At 56.7% G+C, this 18,806-nt stretch overlaps 1 protein-coding gene across 7 annotated transcripts in view; it reads right to left on the reverse strand.

Annotated features, from left to right (window-relative positions):
- Positions 1-4,333: 4,333 nt before the first annotated feature.
- The window catches only part of ADGRB2 (adhesion G protein-coupled receptor B2), a 39,694-nt gene continuing 25,221 nt past the window's right edge, over positions 4,334-18,806 (reverse strand). For 3 of the 7 annotated variants that reach the window (XM_066375709.1, XM_066375713.1, XM_066375707.1), the window contains 22 exons: positions 18,348-18,542; positions 18,103-18,171; positions 17,917-18,025; positions 17,228-17,558; positions 16,766-16,871; positions 16,538-16,581; positions 16,150-16,276; positions 15,568-15,671; positions 15,365-15,467; positions 14,482-14,632; positions 14,235-14,304; positions 13,746-13,812; positions 13,514-13,599; positions 13,116-13,214; positions 10,924-11,095; positions 10,119-10,214; positions 9,728-9,767; positions 8,483-9,102; positions 5,797-5,832; positions 5,390-5,488; positions 5,235-5,291; positions 4,334-4,820 (listed from right to left, as the gene is read on the reverse strand). In XM_066375709.1, coding sequence (XP_066231806.1) covers positions 4,635-4,820; positions 5,235-5,291; positions 5,390-5,488; positions 5,797-5,832; positions 8,483-9,102; positions 9,728-9,767; positions 10,119-10,214; positions 10,924-11,095; positions 13,116-13,214; positions 13,514-13,599; positions 13,746-13,812; positions 14,235-14,304; positions 14,482-14,632; positions 15,365-15,467; positions 15,568-15,671; positions 16,150-16,276; positions 16,538-16,581; positions 16,766-16,871; positions 17,228-17,558; positions 17,917-18,025; positions 18,103-18,171; positions 18,348-18,542 — 2,967 coding nt within the window. In that variant the 3' untranslated portion in view covers positions 4,334-4,634. The remainder of the gene's footprint in view (positions 4,821-5,234; positions 5,292-5,389; positions 5,489-5,796; positions 5,833-8,482; positions 9,103-9,727; positions 9,768-10,118; positions 10,215-10,923; positions 11,096-13,115; positions 13,215-13,513; positions 13,600-13,745; positions 13,813-14,234; positions 14,305-14,481; positions 14,633-15,364; positions 15,468-15,567; positions 15,672-16,149; positions 16,277-16,537; positions 16,582-16,765; positions 16,872-17,227; positions 17,559-17,916; positions 18,026-18,102; positions 18,172-18,347; positions 18,543-18,806) is intronic. The other 4 variants (XM_066375708.1, XM_066375711.1, XM_066375712.1 and 1 more) reach the window with 4 other exon arrangements.

Genomic DNA, 18,806 nt, shown 5'->3' on the forward strand with positions numbered 1-18,806 from the left:
GCCTCAACTGTGGACCCCGTGCGCTGCCATGGTGGGCAAGAGAAAGCCTCAAGGGGAACAAGTCCAGAGAAACAGGAGTTGGCAGCATCCCATAACCAGGTTTTCCCTCAGGCCACCGAGGCCACCTAATTTCCTTTTAATTAGTGCCTAATGGAAGTAAATTAAACCCAAGTGAGTTTTAATGTGTCTGTTCAAGTGCCAGTCCCCACCTGCCCCCTCCTTCCAGGGTCTGGGGCTGCAGGTGGAAGACAGGCTCTAGGAATGGTTGTAAGGGGGGGGGGGTACAGCCTACCCCAGCCCTGCTAAGGTAGGCCTGCACCAGCCCCGGGGTCTCAGGACCTTCTTGTGCTCCCCCTTCCTGCCCATCATTACCCCCCGGAATCCCTGCACTCCAGGAACAGTGACCTAGGGCCTCCTTCATGCTGGCACTGGGCTGGAAACCTTACCTACCTCACCTCCTTGAGCCCTTACCATGCGCCAGGGAGGCAAGGTAGAACTCATGCCTTCTTTTCGCGGAGGACACAGCATTGACTTGCCCAAGGTCACTGACCTTTTCTGGAGCTCTGCTGCCCAATATGGTAGCCACTAGCTACATGTGGTTCCTGAGCACTCAGAACGTGGCCAGACCGAAATGAAATGGGCCGTATGTGTAAAACACACACGAGGTTACAAAGATGTAGTACAAAAAGAAATGTTGAGTATCTCACTGGTAATTTTATTGATCATGTTTTGAAATGTTTTTTTTTGATATATTGTGTAAAATATATTATTTAGATGAATTCCACCTTTTTAAAACGTTTTTTTTTTTGTATTTTTCTGAAGCTGGAAACAGGGAGAGACAGTCAGACAGACTCCCGCATGCGCCCGACCGGGATCCACCCGGCACGCCCACCAGGGGGCAATGCTCTGCCCCTCCGGGGCGTCGCTCTGTTGCAACCAGAGCCACTTTAGCGCCTGGGGCATAGGCCAAGGAGCCATCCCCAGTGCCCGGGCCATCTTTGCTCCAATGGAGCCTTGGCTGCGGGAGGGGAAGAGAGAGACAGAGAGGAAGGAGAGGGGGAGGGGTGGAGAAGCAGATGGGTGCTTCTCCTGTGTGCCCTGGCCGGAAATCGAACCCGGGATTTCTGCACGCCAGGCCGACGCTCTACCACTGAGCCAAACCAGCCAGGGCCTTAAAACTTTTTAAAAATGACCTACTAGAAAACATCGTTACAGGTGTAGTTTGCATTATTTATTTATTTTTATTGGACATTCCCTGGGATTTGGCCCTATGGAAGTCAGGCTGTCTACTCACCCATGACCCTGCCACAGTCTGGAAGGCAAGGAAAGACTGTGGCTGAGCTTGGGTGAGCCTCTCGGGCTGTCTCCTTATTTCCTGGGAGGGCAGCAGGTCAGTTTCAGCACCCTGGACAGCACCCAAGATCAGCTTTCCACTTGGGGTCCTAGGATGGCACCCAGGCCCAGGAAGGAATAACCAGGGGAGGGGTACAAATCACCTGCAGAATGCTCCCCATGTATAAGCTCACATCATGCTGTGGACCCCCAGTGAGGAAGGCTGGGTGAGGGTTATCAATAGCCCCATTTTGCAGATGAGGAAACTAGAATTTGGGGAGATTTGTGCATTCCAGCTATTCACCCAGTAAAGATTGGCTGATGCTTGCTTCCTATAGAGCCCTCGGCTGAGCACACAGACCCAAACCGGGTGGACATAGATGACAGCAATTCCACATGAGCAGTGTGATAGTGCAAGTGTGTGCCAGGCTGCGGGAGCCCAGCAGTGCGGCTGCTGGGACAGGGAGTTCAGGGACGGATTCACAGAGGGGCCACTTGGGCTGGATATGGAAGGATGAAGGAGACTTTGCCAGTGGAAGCAGGAGGAAGTTCCAGGCAGAAGAAATGGCATGTGCATAGGTGTGGAGGTGAGAGATGGGCCAGGAGAGGTGGGCGAGGGTCACATCACCAAGGGCCTTGCATTCTAGGCTAATTCTAGGATCCTCAAAGGGCGTCTGAGCAGGGCAGTGGCCTGGCCAGATCTATATTTTGGAAATATCACATCTGGGCCAGGTGGACAAAGGACTGCATACTGGAGGCAGAAAGAATAAGGACAATGAGGTGAGAAATTCAAGTCCAAGAAAGAAATTACAGGTTGTTAGATATCAGCCCAGAGGAAGGGCTAACAGGCCTACAGATAAGGAAACCCAAGGCAGACAGGGTCCAGTGACCTGCCCAAGGTGACACAGTAAGGCAATGCTCGGGGGAATGGGGACTGAGGGGTAGAGAGCAGCACAGCCCTCAATGCACACAAGTCCTGCCCCTGACCATGGACGTGGTGAGTCTCAAAGCCCTGAGGAGTCTCTAGTGTAGCTGTGGTTGCTATTTGAGCAGAATCACCATGATAAATGCTCCACTTCCTCCTCAAACCAGATGAAAAGCAAGAAATTACAGAGGAAAGAGGAATGCACTTCGCAGCCCAGCCCGAGTGATCCTAATGGTGGCCAGTGGAGCCCAGGGTTAGGAAGGAAGGAGACAAGAACACAGGCACCCAGAAGGCTTTAAGGAGTGGCTCAGAGAAAGACTGCACCCAGGAAGTGGAAAGGGGTCTGCTGTCAGAAGGTCAGGGATGGGGGCTTTGTTTGTCAGAGTTTCTCACCCACTGCTAGGAACCCACAACCTCTACTCTTCCCTTGAGGTTTCCAAAAGGGCTGCCAATCACAGCACCCTACCCCTGCCTGCGGCCAATCAGAGCCCGCATTGGGGTTTTCCAGCTGGAACCCAAGAGAAAGTTTCTTTCCTTCTGGGGGCAAAGCTGAGTGATGAGAGATGGGAGATACAAGCCAAGTGGACCAAGCAGGTGAGAAAGTTTGCCTAAAACAATGGAGCTGACACAGAGAGCAGCTAGAAAGGATCGAACATCTGGTGGCACAGTAAGCCTGGGGTCCCATCATCCACGGCCCACCACACCCGCCCACCACTGTCCTTGCTGCAGCTTGCAACTGCTAAGCAAAGTTTCCTTCTGCCTTAGCTAGTACTGACATTCTGCCACTCCCAGCTACAGTCCCAATATAGTCACTTGAAGCTTAAGGTGTTCAGAAAGTCACATCCCTCTCTGAACCTTGATTTCCTCATCTATAAAATGGAGGAGTGACAATACTCACCATGATGACTCAAATGTGGTGCTGCCGGACAGTGTTTTGTATATGTAAGTGCTGGGCTCCTACAGCACCCAACCCCTCTCTCTGATGTGTGGCCACCCTAAGAGACTGTCATCTTTTCAAGGGCCTGTGCCTGTGGTTCAGAGTCTCTGGGGAGGGGCCCAGAGGTGTCCATGTTGCTAAATGACAAGGCCAGCAGCTGCATCTGTAGCCCCCGTTTCCACTACTACCTAACCACAGACGAGCCACGGCGCTTACAACAAGACATCAAGCGCACATTGATACCATAATCCCTCTCGCTGGGTGCCTAGGAACTGAGCAAGGGTTCACTCACTCGGGCATGTAATGGATATATCCAAGCAATGAGCCTCCCATCCTTGCCCTCTGAGACTAAGCCAGCCTGTTCTCTCCACCCCACAGCCACCCTGAGCCCTGGAACCTGAGACAACCCAGCTCCCTGCCACTCCCCTGCAGCCATGAAGAGCAGATACCTAAAAGCTGAGCTCAAGGTTCCTGTCCTACCAGGCAGGTATTGATAAATGTGAAGTCCCAGCCCTGCCTCTGTGGCCTTGAGCAAGTTACTCCCATTTCTGACCTCATTTTCCTATCCACAAAGCAGGCAACCTAAAACCTTCCAGCAAGGTTGTGGTGAGGGGTCAGGGGTTGTGTGTGAAGCTCCTAACAGCACAGCACAAGCCTGAGTGCCCAGGAGTAACAGCTGATACTAAAAGAGCTTATTCTGTGCCACTCACTATGCTTTACATATAATAGTTTGTCTTATCCTTATAACAACCCAATGAGATAAGTATTAGTACCATCGCCATTTCACAGAGGGGGAAACTGAGGTCACTAAGCTCTGCCTGGGCTCTAGCCTTGGCAGCCTGGCCTTTGGGCCACAGTCATAGACAGCCATGACCATCAAAGCCACTGGGGAAGGCCAGCTACAAGGGTCTCCACCCCACATGCCCGATCTGCCTACCCAAGGCCCCAACAGGGAAAAGGGTATGCCCAAGGTCACCCAGGGATTCAAGGGCAAAGATAGGGTCAGAGCTCAGGAGTCCCCTCTCACTCAGGGCTGGCCTGACCCCATCACACAATCTGATGAGACCAAGAGAGGAGAATCAGGGACATAAGCAAGGCTGGGCCTGCACCCGGGGGAAGCAAACAGCTCAGCAGCAAAATCCACAGAGTGAAGTTTATTCCCAACAAAGTTCCCCTCCCCCTCCCCAGCCCAGGACAGGGACAGACAGGCTGGGGCAAGATGGGGCTCCAGTGGCTGAGGGGCCCCTAAGAAACAGGGAAGGGCCCTGGACCCCACGCCATGCCGTGTCCGGCTTCCCCAGCCCAGCTGAGTCCACTGCGCCTCCCGGCCCAGCCCTTGGGAGAGGGGAGGGGGGCGCTGGCTCCTGGGTAGTTCCAAAATGGAGTGTGAAAATAGAGAGATATATATATTTATACGCAGTGGGCAGTCCGGTGTGGCACTCACACCTCTGTCTGGAAGTCACCATCCGGTGGTTCTGTGGGCTCCCAGGCTGCTGCCCGGTGCAGGGCCAGCCGTTCTCGGGGCTTGGGGGGCAGTGAGCCCAGCGTCATAGATTTGAAGGTGCTCCAACTCTGATGTCGCCGCTGTTGGGACAAGCTGGGACGCTCCCCTGGACTGGGTTTCTCCTGTGGAGGGAGCGGGAAGGGCCCCGAGGAGATGAGACAATACCTTCTCACCCATTATACAGGAGAACAAACTGAGGAGGCCCATAGAGTCAATGATGCCCAAAGTTTCTAAGCTATCAGGTGCCAAAGTCGGGTTCTATTCCAGATCTACCTGGCTCCAGAGTTGGGGTCCTGAACCCTATGCTCAGAGTGGCCCCAGGGACCACCGTGTCTCCTGAGTCTGCTCACCCTTCTCAAGATTCCAGTGGAGCCCCCATCAAGGTTCCCCATTCCCAAGCAACCCCAGAACTGTTGCTTACGCCATGGGTAGGCCCCTGGTGAGGCAGGCTCAGTGTGCCCAGGTAGGGAAAGGAGACAAGGAAGGAAGGAGTCCCTTGGAGCCCCCTCCATCCCACCCAGCCCCGGGGGACTCACGCTGGCCAGGCTCCGTTCGTTCGCCCCACCCGAGGACACACTCCACCGCTTCTCCCTCTGTAACGGGGGCCATGGGTCAGGGTCTGACCTCAGGGGCCACTGCACCAGGCTGGGCCCTGAGCTTCAGGCAGGGCAGCCACAGGAAGAAACCTCACCTTGGCTGTGGACTGACTGCGGTAGCGGTCGAAAGTGTGGAATTTCTGGTTGAGCTCATGGTAGAGTTCTGAGTGCCGTTTCCGGGTGTGCATCACCTTCTGGGAGCCACAGGGCATCAGAGGGGGTGCTCCGCACTGGGACAGCACCGGGAGCCAGCCTCCCACTCAGGGCACTCGAGGTCCTGGGTCCCCACCTCCCTTCCTGTTGCTGGCCCCTCTGCGACAAGGCCTGGCTCTCTCTTTACCCGAGAGTTACGGATTGGGCAGGGAGGGTATATTGGGGAGGATCCCATAGAAACCACAGGCTTGTGGGGTCTGGCTCTGCAATGGAGCTTGGGCTAATCTTAGGAGCGGACTCTTCAGGGACAACCCCCACCCCTCAACACACACATACACATGGCGCTCACCTCAAAGTCCAGGTCTGAATATCGTAACTTCTTTCTCTGGGAAGGAGAAGCAAGAAGGCAGTGAAGGAGAAAGCTACTTTTTATCACATGCAGGGGGCTTTAAGAGACCGGGAACTTGGCACCCCAGGGTCTGCCCACTGCCCAGGCCCAGGAGTTCAGAATACTTAAAGGGAAGCCCCTGGGGTTGAGGGGAGAGGGGCTGAGGCCCGGGGGACGAGGAGCAGAGGCACTGCCCTGCCGCAGGGCTGCAGCTCAGACCCGGGCCCACATCACTGCCACGTTTGCAATGCACACAAGCAGGCAGCGCTCACAGGAGGTACACACACCGTCACACTCGCAAACATGCAACTGCACACAGGCAAATGTCCTATACAGACTTACAACATGGCAGGGACATAGGTTCCCACACGAGAGGATCACAGAACAGACATTTCTTCCTCCGTGCCCTGGATTGTACCCCTATGCCCCATCTTGCCCCTTTCTCACTGCCAGCTACGGGTTTCCCTCCCCTTAGAACCCTCCACCTGTCCCACAAACACAAGGACTCAGGTTTTTAGTTCTTTCTTTAACCCTGCCTTGCCCCTTTCCCTGATAATCCGGGCCCTGCCTCCCTGGCCGCCCCGCCCCCTCACTCGCCCGAGGTCACCTCCAAGGCCCCAACCACCGGCTCAGTGTCCGGTGCCACGCAAAGAGTAGGCCTCCGAGTCTCAGAGTGTTGGCAGGAAGCTCTCATAACCAAGGCCAGCTTTCCCAGGTTACACTGGGGAAAGTGAAGTCCAGGGAGGAGAAGGGGCTTGCCCCAAGGCCCATAGGGATGATGCTAAAACCACCATCCAGATCTCCCAAGCCCCAGGCCCAGCAGACATGCTCGCCACCACTGGCCTTCCTGACACCCCTCTCCTGGACCCCCTCCCACCCCTCTGCCTGCTCCTTCTCCACCAGCCCCTGGCTTCCCCAATGCTAGGCTCTGCATGCTCTGCCTTGCATCTTCTCCTGCCCTTCACCACACGCATGTTCCTGTTCCCAGCCACACCACTATTTCTGGAGGTAGCACCTCTCCCTGTCCCAATGCCCTCAGCTGTGCCCAACTGCACAAATTCAGAATCCCCCCACCACAAATCCACTCCTCCACCTCCGCCCCACTGTAGTTAGCCACACCAGAATTCAGGGTGTCATCCTTGACCCCTCAATATGCTGCCATATTTATTGCCACCTCCCACACAAGGAGCCCAAGGCTGGCCCCTCCTCTGCGGTCCAACCATGGGCAGGTGTCCACAGACCAAAACCAGGATGCTGAACACCCCACACACACCCTCCAATGCCAGTGTCGAGTTTTGTCTTTGTTACGCCTTCCTGTTTTTGCCATCTGCAAAGGAGCAGGCACCAAATGTTCAAGAAACATTTTGGGGGAAAAAAATCTAAACTTGCGAACCTCCTAGATGCTAACTTAATTTCCTTTGTGCGGAGGATGGGAAGCAGGATTCTGAGGCCAACACGAACAGCCAACAGTATCTGAGCTATGAACTCTGTCCCCTTCCTTATGCACATCCCCTTCATCCCACCAACTAGAGTTCTAGAATGTTCCAGCTTTCTATAGTGGGCCATTACCACCTGCCTGTTCCCAGAGATTCTGTGCAGGGAGCAGGTCTGAGGAGGCCAGCAGGAAAGTGGGACATCCACAGACACCACACAGGCAGGCAGAGAGAGGGGCTTATGTTTTCTCAGCAAAGGGAGCATCAATTACCACTGGCCTACGGGCAGTGCTGAGGCTGATTTCAGGAATGGTAATAGCAGCATTTCCCAATTATCTAACACAGGAGTCGCCAAACTGCAGCCCCCTGAGGCCATTTATCCGGCCCTCGCTGCACTTCCGGAAGGGGCACCTCTTTCATTGGTGGTCAGTGAGAGGAGCATAGTTCCCATTGAAATACTGGTCAGTTTGTTGATTTAAATTTATTTGTTCTTTATTTTAAATATTGTATTTGTTCCCGTTTTGTTTTTTTACTTTAAAATAAGACATGTGCAGTGTGCATAGGGATTTGTTCATAGTTTTTTTTATAGTCCAGCCTTCCAACGGTCTGAGGGACAGTGAACTAGCCCCTGTATAAAAAGTTTGGGGACCCCTGATCTAGTACTTTCTACCTCCCCCACACAGAGGTAAATATTTTATATCACTTAATTAGTCCTTGCAACAACTCTAGAAAGAACCTGCTTTGTTATCTTCACTTTACAAATGAGGAAACTGAGGCTCAGAGATATGAAGACTAAGACAGCTTAATTGAGACTCAGAGAGAGATTTTGTTCAAGATCTCACTGCCAATCAACAGCATCCTGATCTGAACTCAAATCTGCGTGACCAGGAGGCCCAAGTTCTCAGCACCAGGGCCCCTTAAAAGAAGACCCATCCTAACCATTCACCCCAAAGTAGGCACCAAAGCAAGTGTGACTGCATCGAGGAGGGCACCCTTAGTGCCTGAAGTCCAAGCCCCCTTGAGTTGTTCCGAGGAGCCAGGATTCCCTTGGATTAGCCATGGGCACTAACCGAGGAAGAGATACACGGTGTATACATACACTCCCGGCGACTTGCCACAAAGACACTGCTCTGGGGAGGTTGCTAGCTGTCCCTACCCGGCTCCTGCCTAGGACTTGGCCTCCCATGCCCACCCCATGCCCTATAGGCTCTCACCTCCAGGGAGCCCAGCTTCATGGTGGAGCCAGGCACAGTGCGGGGCATGGTCCGGCTGCGCTCCCCCGGCTCGGGCACTTGGCGGGCACTGGGTGTTGGTGGTGGTGGTTGAAAGGTCATCCCGTAGGGGTTCTGTAGAGACCCATAGGCAGGGCCCAGCCCCAGGCCCGAGTGGTCCACAGACAAGAAGCTAGGGTAGCCTTCGGTGTGGGCCAGTGCCTTGGTAGCCCGTCGAGGGGTGCCCTCAGGCCGGGTCCTCTGGGGATCCTCACCACCTCCACCCCCACCGCCAGGCTGCAGGCTCAGAGTCCTTCGGGGCAGCACCATGTAGTCCCCCTCGGAGCCCGGGTCGGTTGGCCGCAGCCACGTGAGGTCCAGCTGCCGCAGGCTGCCCTCCCCACACATGTACACGGGGTTGGCTTCCTGGGGGGGCGGCGGCTCCCCAAGCCCTGGCGACGCTGCCATGGGCATCAGGATATTCCCAGGCAGCGGTGAGAAGCTGAGGCCCCCCTCAGGACCCACAAGGCAGGACTTGGGCTCCTCGTCCTCATCCAGGGACAGGCGGGACAGTGTGCCCGTGATGGTGGACGGGTTGCAAGTGTTGACCTCCTTGAACAGAACTGAGGGCAGGAGTAGGGGGGAGGTAAGTTCTGGGGAGAAGAAACCCCAGATGCCCTTGCCCGTATGGACAGGTACCAAACCCCTCAGCTCAGAGGAGGAAACTGAGTGCTGGACAGATGGCTGGGTGACTGGTACTCTCTTCTACACCAAAGGGCTTAAGAAGACAACTTGCCCAGGGACCCACAGCAAGGCAGGGCAAGGAATGAAGCCAAACCCACACCCTACGGGTCAGCTCCTGCTACAGGTCCTGACCTCTGACCCCATAGCCCTGAGGCTTTCAAAAGGGCCTTGCTCCTCCCCCTCCCTGGGCAGCTCCTCCCCAGGAGACAAAACTGGAAGGAGATTCTGGTGAGAATCATGAAAATGATATGATACTGTAACAGCCACTATCTGCCAAGGTCCCTACTAGGCACTTGATGTCTCCTAATTCATTTAAGACTCAGAGAGGTAAGCTGTTTGTCCAAAGTCACACAGTAAGTGTGTTTACAGCCTTGAATCCACTATGGGCTGTCTAAAGCTAAACTCCACAGCCAACCCCATCAGGGCCTCCCACAGTGGGGCTGGGGGCCCTCCCTTCCTGCCCTTCTCCGCGGGCCATTCTCAGCTCTGCACCAGAAGACTCACCCGTCTGACAAGCCAGATCCACATCCTTTTCAAAGTCTGACTATAGGCAGAGAAGGACAGAGCAGGCAGGCAAAGAGAGGATCAATGTATCAGGGTGGAGGGGCTCGGTCTCCTCCCTACCCACCCAGCGGTACTACCCACAGCACAATGCCCAGTACCGACAGAGCCCCCAGGGGCCCCAGACATATTTACTCTGGTATGAGAGGTGGGAAAACTGAACGAGGGGAAGGCTTGCGCCGTGTCAGCCAGCAGTCAGTGGCTGAGCCTGAATCAAACCTGATCTCTGCCCCTTCTCTGCCATGAATGGAAAAGGCGAGGGGCCTGTGGCAGGGAAATGGGAGTGGGGCATTCTCAGGACCCAGCCACGCCCTGCCCAGGCCTCCTCACTCACCAGGATCTGCAGCTGCCCATTCTTACACGAGTCAGGGGAGTCTTCACTCTCGTCAGCCCGGCACACACCCATCTGGCACTTCACTACGTCCTGGACCTGGGGGCAGAGCTGCCTGCTAGCCGGAGGCTGCCACAGGGCCCCTGGCCGCAGTTGGCTGTGCCTCCCACCCCAGGCACCCAGGTGGGTTTGGAAGGACAGAAGCAAAGTCTGCCCTGGCCGGTTGGCTCAGCGGTAGAGCGTCGGCCTAGCGTGCGGAGGACCCGGGTTCGATTCCTGGCCAGGGCACACAGGAGAAGCGCCCATTTGCTTTTCCACCCTTCCGCCGCGCTTTCCTCTCTGTCTCTCTCTTCCCCTCCCGCAGCCAAGGCTCCATTGGAGCAAAGATGGCCCGGGCGCTGGGGATGGCTCTGTGGCCTCTGCCCCAGGCGCTAGAGTGGCTCTGGTCGCAACATGGCGACGCCCAGGATGGGCAGAGCATCGCCCCCTGGTGGGCAGAGCGTCGCCCCTGGTGGGCGTGCCGGGTGGATCCCGGTCGGGCGCATGCGGGAGTCTGTCTGACTGTCTCTCCCTGTTTCCAGCTTCAGAAAAATGAAAAAAAAAAAGAAGCAAAGTCTGAGGGGAGCAGGAGCCCCAGGAGACCAGGAGGCAAGGGACAAGGCTGCCCTGGGCTTTTAGCTTCCACGTCAAGGGCTCCCCAGCTGGAGGCCCGGCCGGGGTCTCAGTCCTCCCCATCTGCACGGTGGGGAGAAGCAAGAGTACTGGCCTGGTGAGGTGGGTGCAAAGGGACAGGAGAGGCCAGCCCCACCTCTCGGCGCAGGAAGCAGTGCACAGCCGTGATGACGAAGCCTTGCGCCGAGTTGAAGACGGCGAAAAGGGCCTGGAAGAGGACGGAGCGGCGGTCTGTCATGGCCAGGACGGCGGACATCCAGGTGAGCGCCAGCAGGGGCAGCACCACGCAGGAGCTCCAGAGTGAGGCCCTGAAGACACAGCAGAGGGTCCGTCAGGGTGACACTCCAGCAGCCAGCCAGGGTGGGCTGAGCACAGGCCTGCACTGAGCCTGGGGCCCTTCAGCTGCCCGAGATCAGCAGGGCCCCAAACTCCACCACCTCAGTAATGCCCCAAAGCAGAGATGGGCTGAAGGAGCCGGAGTCAGAGAAACAGAACAGAGACAGAAAGTGGAGAACTATGGGCCAGAGCAGGGACCCAGAGAGGTTGGGAGGGACAGACACAAGGACACAACAGGACTGAGCCACAGCCAGAGGCAGCATCAGGGGACAGAGATGGAGAAGGTGGAACAGGACAGTGGGAGAGAAGGGGAGAAGGGAGACATACGCGGATGCTGCGACTTCAGCTCCAACTTACACACAATCACAGGCCTGGGCCACAGCCCCAGAGATTCTGGGAGAGGAGGAGAGGAGGAACAAAGATGATAGACACAGGGAGAGAATGAGACAGGCAGAGAGACATAGACAGAAAGATTAAACAGGCAGAGCCCACAGAGGATGTCACAGAGCACAAATTGTTGGGGGAAAAGACAGGGGCCAAGGACAATGCAGCAGAGGCTTGTCCCCTTCAATTCCCCAAGGACGGGCGGGCCCCCAGTGGCTGCTCAGAGCCCTCGGCAAAAAGACCATAGTTGGGACTGCGGGTAAAAGCAAGGATCAGGGCCAAGTCCACATCCCCCGCCTCCTGACAGGGGAGGGCAGAGGGAAAAAGGCAGATGGGCCCTGCATCCAGCCACCAGTGCCAACCTGCCATCACTGGCTACAGCCCATGCAGGCACAGGAGGGCAGTCTTGCCACACCCAGCCCACTCTGCCTCATGAACAGCCTGGTGCGAGAGTCAGGCAGGGGAGGGCACAGTGTCGGACAAGGCAGAGAGATGGGCAGGGGGTCAAGGCCTGCCCTGTAAAGAGCGGTTGGGGGCTGCTCAGCCTGGTGGGGGGCAGGCACAGTAGTCTCCACAGCCCCTGGGGGCAAAGCCAAGACTAAGAGAGGGCCTAATCACAGTCATAGAGCTATCATTGATTAACCGCTAATTCCCTGCCAGGCCCTACACTGAGCACTTTACATACGTTAGTTCACATTGTGATCAAAACAACTCCACTAAACAGACATGGGGATTATTATCCCAATTTACAGATGAAGAAACTGGAGTGTGCCCAGATGGGCAGAGAGGACCAAGCTGGGATGCAAACCCAGGCTGGCTGCCTCCAAAGCCCAATGCTATAACAGACTGGGTCAGAATCAGCTGGCAACCCACGTGGCAGCGCGCTTTCTATTCCAGAGAGTTTCCCAGAGATCGTGCTGACTGCCTCCAGAGGCACTGAGCCACCTGACCCTAAAGGTGTGGCAAGATAAAGCCTCCCCACTGGCCAGGGAGGCTGAGATGGACTTGTGGCCCTGGGTGGGAGGTTGGGCCTGAGGCCCTTGTGGATTTGTGCATGGCTGAGATTTTAAGATTCTCAGCTGCCAGGGAGAAAGGTACCTCGATAACATAATAACTCTCTACCTCCAAGATTCTCTGTCTCCTAATTGGTTGAGATTCAATGCCTCTAAAATTCTAGCTTCCAGATTCTGTGACAGATGATAAGATTCTATGATTCACATTCTAACAGTCTTAGCTTCTGATTGTCTTATTCTAAAATTCTGTCATTCCAATTCTAAGGTTCTGTAGGCTCAAAAATTCTAAGGATGTGAGATTCTATGAGCTTCTGTAGCTTGAGGTCTAAGGAGGGGTCTTCAGCTATGCCTAGATAAAACGTAAGCTGGCAGTGAGGGCAGGGGCAGGAGCAAAGGGGTGGGCACAGGAACCCAGCATTTTCCAGGAAGCACAGATATTCATTCCTGATGCCCTCTGCCACCTCAACACCAAGCCCTTCACACGGCAAGCTCTCCAGGGCACTGGACTGATATCCCTCCTCCTCCCCACCAGGACACTGCCCCCCATTCTCTGCCCCACCCATCCCCCCGCCCGCCCCGGGGGGACACAACTAACATGGCGTTCCTGGCCGAGGCTGAGCTGAGCAGGGGGCTGGGGACCGCTCCACACGCTGAGCAGGGGAGGAGCAGGCTGGCCCAGGGGCACCGCTCCAACCTCGGGGCGGCACAGACACGGGAGAAGAGGGGAGACACATGGGAAGCGGGAGGAGAGGGGCAGCATGAGCCCCAGCAGGGTGGGAGGGGGAGGGCAGGTGAGAGAGAGAGAGGTGGGTTAGGGTGGGCGAGGGGCTGCAGCTGAGCACTCGGGGTGCCCACCGTGCCTGCACCCTTGATGCACCAAGGTTAGGGAGCCGTGCTCAGTGGCGTTGTCTAGCCCTGATTCCAAGAGTGGCCACAGCCCTCCCTCCCTATTCCATTTCCCACAAGGCCAAGTCGCAGAGACCCCACCCTTACCCGGCCCTCTGCTTCTTGGATTTGTCTGAGATGCCATCGCGAGCCATGAGCTTGTTGAAGACGATGATTCCGATGAGCATATTCACCTGGAGGTCAGGGGAGTGAGGTGAGGGAGACAGGGTCACCAGGTGCCCGCCCGGCAGGGAAAGCCTCAGGTGGGAGTAGAGTGCAGGAAGGAGTAGACCCCCTGGGCCACACCCCTCCCAGGACACTGACAGGGCACGTAACATACCAGGACAATGACGGCTGCAGGACCCACAAAGGCGTAGAGAAGGCCACCCTCAAGGGAGAGCCAGCAGCTGGGGAGAGAGGGAGCATCAGACACCGAAGCAGGCTCCTCCCCACCCTCAACACCACCCTTCAGAGCCCGCTGGGCTGCTAGGCCTGCATCAATGATGAGGCCAAGCCCCAGAAAATGTCGCAGGGAGCCACTGGCTCTTGCTGAGCATCAGCTTCCCCTCTAACAAAAATGAAGGCCACCAGGCCCAGCCCCATGGGGCTCAAACAAGGCTGATCCATGAGCTAAATCATTCTTAGCGATGGTCCAATCCTAGCACATCCTTTTATAGTCAGGAAAACTGAGGCTCAGAGATGGAGAAAGACTCCCCCAAACCCCACAGCAGGCGTGTGCCAGAGGTACAGCCTGAAAAGGCCCAAGGCCCAGTATGGGGCCCTAACAAGTTCAGTTACCCTCACTGCCCACCACGGAAGCCCCACGTACTAGCTGGATGTACCGTATCCTTTGGTGCGGGTAAAGCCAACAGACACAGCCACCACCAGAGCAGGCAGACCTGGGGGAGCAGGGGAGCCAGGATGAGATGGCTAGTCCTCAGGGTCCTCCCATCCTCCCAGAACCCAGCCCAGGGGATGCTTAGGCCCACAAACAGGGGCCAGAGCCAAAGCAGAACCTGTCTCGCTGCCCCTGCACCCAAGGCCCATTGGCAGAGTCCAGCATGGGCCCTGCTCACCCCAGCCCAGGCAGAGAAAGCGCTTGCGAACGAGGCGGGTGCGCATCCGTCCAATGACAGCCAGGTAGGACTGCCAAGCCTCAGTGAGCACCCAGCAAAAGGAGGAGAGGAAGAAGAAGTGCAGGAAGGCAGCTGTCATGGTGCAGACACCCTGCAAGGAGAGGGAAAAGGAGGGAGTAACTTTGAGCAGCCACCAGGGCGGGAGGCTCCTGGCTTCCCACACCCGCTGCTGGGCGCTGCCATGGCTGCCCACTCAAGCTCCGCCCCCCACAGCACCCTGCCAGGCACCCCCATCTTCCGGCACCCACACATAGCACGACACAGGCCCGGTGACATGCACATAGCGTTGAGCATCCGGGAGGCGGGCAGGCAAGCTGCCCACACACAGACGGGATTGGCAGAGACAGGGACAGACAGGAGCACCCGCCACATCACGGCCAGGTGGTCACCACACCTGGCACTCACAGTGCTGGCACTGTGCAGAGAAGGCTGAGGATGCATAATGGACAGCCAGCACAGGTCATCCACAGGCACATGGCACAAGAGGCCTTGCTGAGGCTCCTACATGTCCACACACATGAGAAGGCCCAGGCTCCACAAATGCCATCTGCCCACACATGTGCATGCAAGCACTCAGCTCACATAGACGCTCACAGATGTACACAGACATTTATCACTAGAGTACACACATCCTTCCTCTCCAACGCCTTCACGTATGCTCACACACAATTTCCCACACCCTCACCCAACACACGGCTACAGTGTGTACAAACATCCATCACTTAGGTGCACACACATGCGCGCACTGTCACCTACAAACACTTTCCACCCTCACCCCCTTCACCCCACTCTCACTCCGACACCCCCATGAGCCTGCACCTGCCTTGCTCAGCACCCGTGACTGGCCCACGAGGATCAGGATGTTAGACGCCAGGATGGACAGGCAGAAGTTGAGCAAGATGATGGAGCGTTCAGATTTTATAAACCTGAGAGGGCACAGCAGGCAGAGACAGAGGAGCTGGAGGCCCAGGCCCAACCCAGGATGACCGGTCTTCTCCTGCCCTGCCCTCCCAGGGTCGCACCTACCTCCAGAAGGCAGCATAGATGGCAAGCAGGGTGAGCAGCGCCATGCAGGACACAGCACAGCCAATCACGAGGGGGACTGAAGGGGCGCCTGCCAGCTCCAGGGTCTGCGGAAGATGAGCAGATGTTCAGACAGGTAACTGGGAGAGGGCAGTTGCCAAGGTGCCCTTGGCCTACCCAGTCCATCTGGTAGAGACTGGCACCTGTTCCATCGTCACTGCCACACACAGAAGGGGACTCACCACTGTCCTCAAAGGTGCACAGAGCAGACCCAGTCACATATGTAGAGGCATATTTATGCTCAGTCACCCATACTGTTGCACATACAGCCAGACACGCACATGTGTATACACACACACACACACACACACATACACACACACACACGCCCACTGCCACCCATCCCAGGCATATGTCATCACTGTGAGCACCACCCCAAGGGTACAGACTTCCATGGGCAATCCCAGAAGTGCAGCTGCTCAGACACACATGTGGGATCATCCGGGTCCCTCTTGATACTGTCCAAATGGCCATTGGCAGCCCAGGTGCCTCCTCCTAGCCCCGCCCAGGCACGCTCCCACTCACCAGGTCCTTGGGCGGCTGGGCCAGCACAGCAAAGGTGGACGGGCGCTGGCACTGGCAGCGAGTATGGGCTGCCTGGGTCTCCAGGGTCTGGCAGCTCTCAGTGTCCCAGTCCCCTGAGCTGGCATCTCTTGGGTGGGGGGATAGGTGGAGTGAGCCCGAGCCCAGCCCCATGGCACCACCCCCAGCACTGGCCACTGCCCAAGGCCAGGTGAATCCAGGGCAAGGCCACCCCAAAAGGCAGACAGTTGGGAGCCCCAGGATGAGCTCTTCATCCCTTAAGCCAAGCATGGCACCAGGGAGCCCTCTGGCCTTCCAGGCAAAAGATCCCCTCCTGAGGGGAGGTCCTAGGGCTACACTCTTCCCCACACAGAGCTCTTGCCCAACTCACGTTCCGGAGTAGTCCCAGCTGGCGCAGTGGGGATCCGTGGTGCCCTGCGGAGCAAGAGACATGAGTGCAGTGTGGGCTGGGAGCTCACCACCCCGACCACCAGCCATCCTGCCACACAGGCCCCACAGAGGGTCAGCCTGCCACTGGGCACACTGGCTGCCCATCAGACGGGCCTTTGGCTCCTCATGTTGGGGTATTCCCAGGGCCCTCGCTTGGGCCCCCACTTACATTAATGATGTAGGAGAGCTCCACTGTGATGAGGGGCTCCGCTGGTGGTTGAGTAGGGGGCCGCACAGTCACTGTCATCACCCGGGATGTGACGGCCAGCGGCGGCCTGGGGACAGGTTCTGAGGTCAGCTCCTGCCAGCGGGTGCCCAGACCCAGTCAGGAACCCCAAAGGTGCTTTGTATGGGGGGTTAGGGGACTACCAGAGGTCAAGTCCAGGGAGAGGCCTAGAGCTCAGTGAGACCCAGAAACTTGGGTGAGATCTAGAGCTCAGTCCAGCACCCCCTGGGTGCCAGTGAAGCCTCTGGGAGTTTCATGAACATCTTTAAAAGCACTTGTATTCAGAGCCAGGCGAGGGGTCCCCGAGGCTGCAGGAGGGTGCAGCTGAATCTCTGTGGCTCAGTCCTCCTTCTCTGGAACTCCCTGGACCCTCAGAAGCCCCATCTACCCCTCCCAAGGACTCACCTGGGGGGTGGCAGGATGAGACCCAGGGTGCGGTAGAGCACAGCACCAATCACAAAGTAGGAGGAGGAATCCTCGGGGTCTGCTGGGAGGAGGCGCTGATGGGAGTAGCCTGGGCCAGGGGGCACAGTTCCTGGGCTCCTCCCACTGCCAGGGCTGCCTGATGCCCCAGAGGCAACCGGCTTCCCTGGGGAAGAGAGGCTGAGCACCTCCTTGGGGAGGAAGAGGCGGTCTTCCGAGTGTCGAACCCAGTCCTTCATGCCCCGGCGGCCCCGCATGGGGAATGTGATGTCACTGGACACGGCTGAGACTGGCTCTCGCTGAATGCTGATCACTGCAGGGAGATGGGGGGGGGGGGGGCGGCAGACCACACCAGAGACAGACAGACACACAGAGAACAGACACAAGGGAAGAGAGAGGTGTGGGAGGGGCAGACATCAAGAAGGCAGATGCAGACACCAAGGGTTGGTACCAACCCAGAGGTGCGGGGACACATACACAGAGAAACAACACAGATGGAGGAGGAGGAGGAGAAACATGGAGACAAAGACACAGGTAAGGAGTTAAATAAGGAAAAGACAGCCTCCCCCCAAAAGAGAGAGAGAAATACAAACAGCCTCAGAAACCATCCTCCCGCACAGGGCTGGGTTCCACATCCAGAACCCCCACCCCCCCATGCCACCCTCCTGTACCCAAGTTGTCCGTGACAATCAGAGAGCTCTGAAAGGCCTTGAGAGCATCGCCCACCAGGTGAATGAAGTCCTCCACCACTCGGAGCAGGTGCACAGAGCCAGGGGACACCTGGGGACAGAGGGTGTGTAAGGGTCTGAGATGGAGGTGAGTTATGGAGAAGGAAACCTAGAAGACTAGCTCCTCACCTGCTGAGCATCATCCCATTTGTCCTTGTTTTCTGCATCCACCATGAAGCTCACCACCTGGAAGAAGCGCTGGGGAGAGAGCAGTGACTGTCAGGAAGTCCCAGCCCCACGGACGAGAGCTTTCTCATCTCAGCCATGTTTGCTGCCCCCAGCAGACTGTCATAGGGACCCAGACTCCCTCTTCAGTCTGGAGTTTCTGCACCCTCAGCCTCCTTCCCCAGCCCCCCGGCAGGGCAGGGAGGTACCTGCACATCATCAGCGGAGGGCACATAGGTGGCCCTCTTGAAGGTGTCAGTGACATTCCTCAGAATGTCCACAGAGAAGAGCAGGTCTCCGCTGTAGTATGTGCGCCGGGCCAGTAGCTCCTGTAGGCTGCGTACCACTTGTGACATGCCCTCGCCTGCCAGCATGCGCTGCCCCTTGGCCAGGTGCTCCCGAAGCTGCAGGTGACAGGTGAGCTGCTGTCACCAGACTGTCAGGAACTGGAACCAGCCCCTGGACCATCCCATTCCAGTCCAGTCCACCCACTGCTTGTATCAGGAGAAAAGAGAGGGGAAAATGCAGAGATGCTCAAAGGGACTCATGGGAGACAGAGTTCAAGAAGAATACCCACAGAGATAATCTCTAAATATACTTTTAAAAGACTGAAATAGAAATAGCTAGGAAAAGACGATACTCCGATGCAGATAGAAAAGATGATGAGC

Source organism: Saccopteryx leptura, chromosome 3, assembly GCF_036850995.1.
Source record: "Saccopteryx leptura isolate mSacLep1 chromosome 3, mSacLep1_pri_phased_curated, whole genome shotgun sequence".
Classification (NCBI taxonomy): Eukaryota; Metazoa; Chordata; class Mammalia; order Chiroptera; family Emballonuridae; genus Saccopteryx; species Saccopteryx leptura.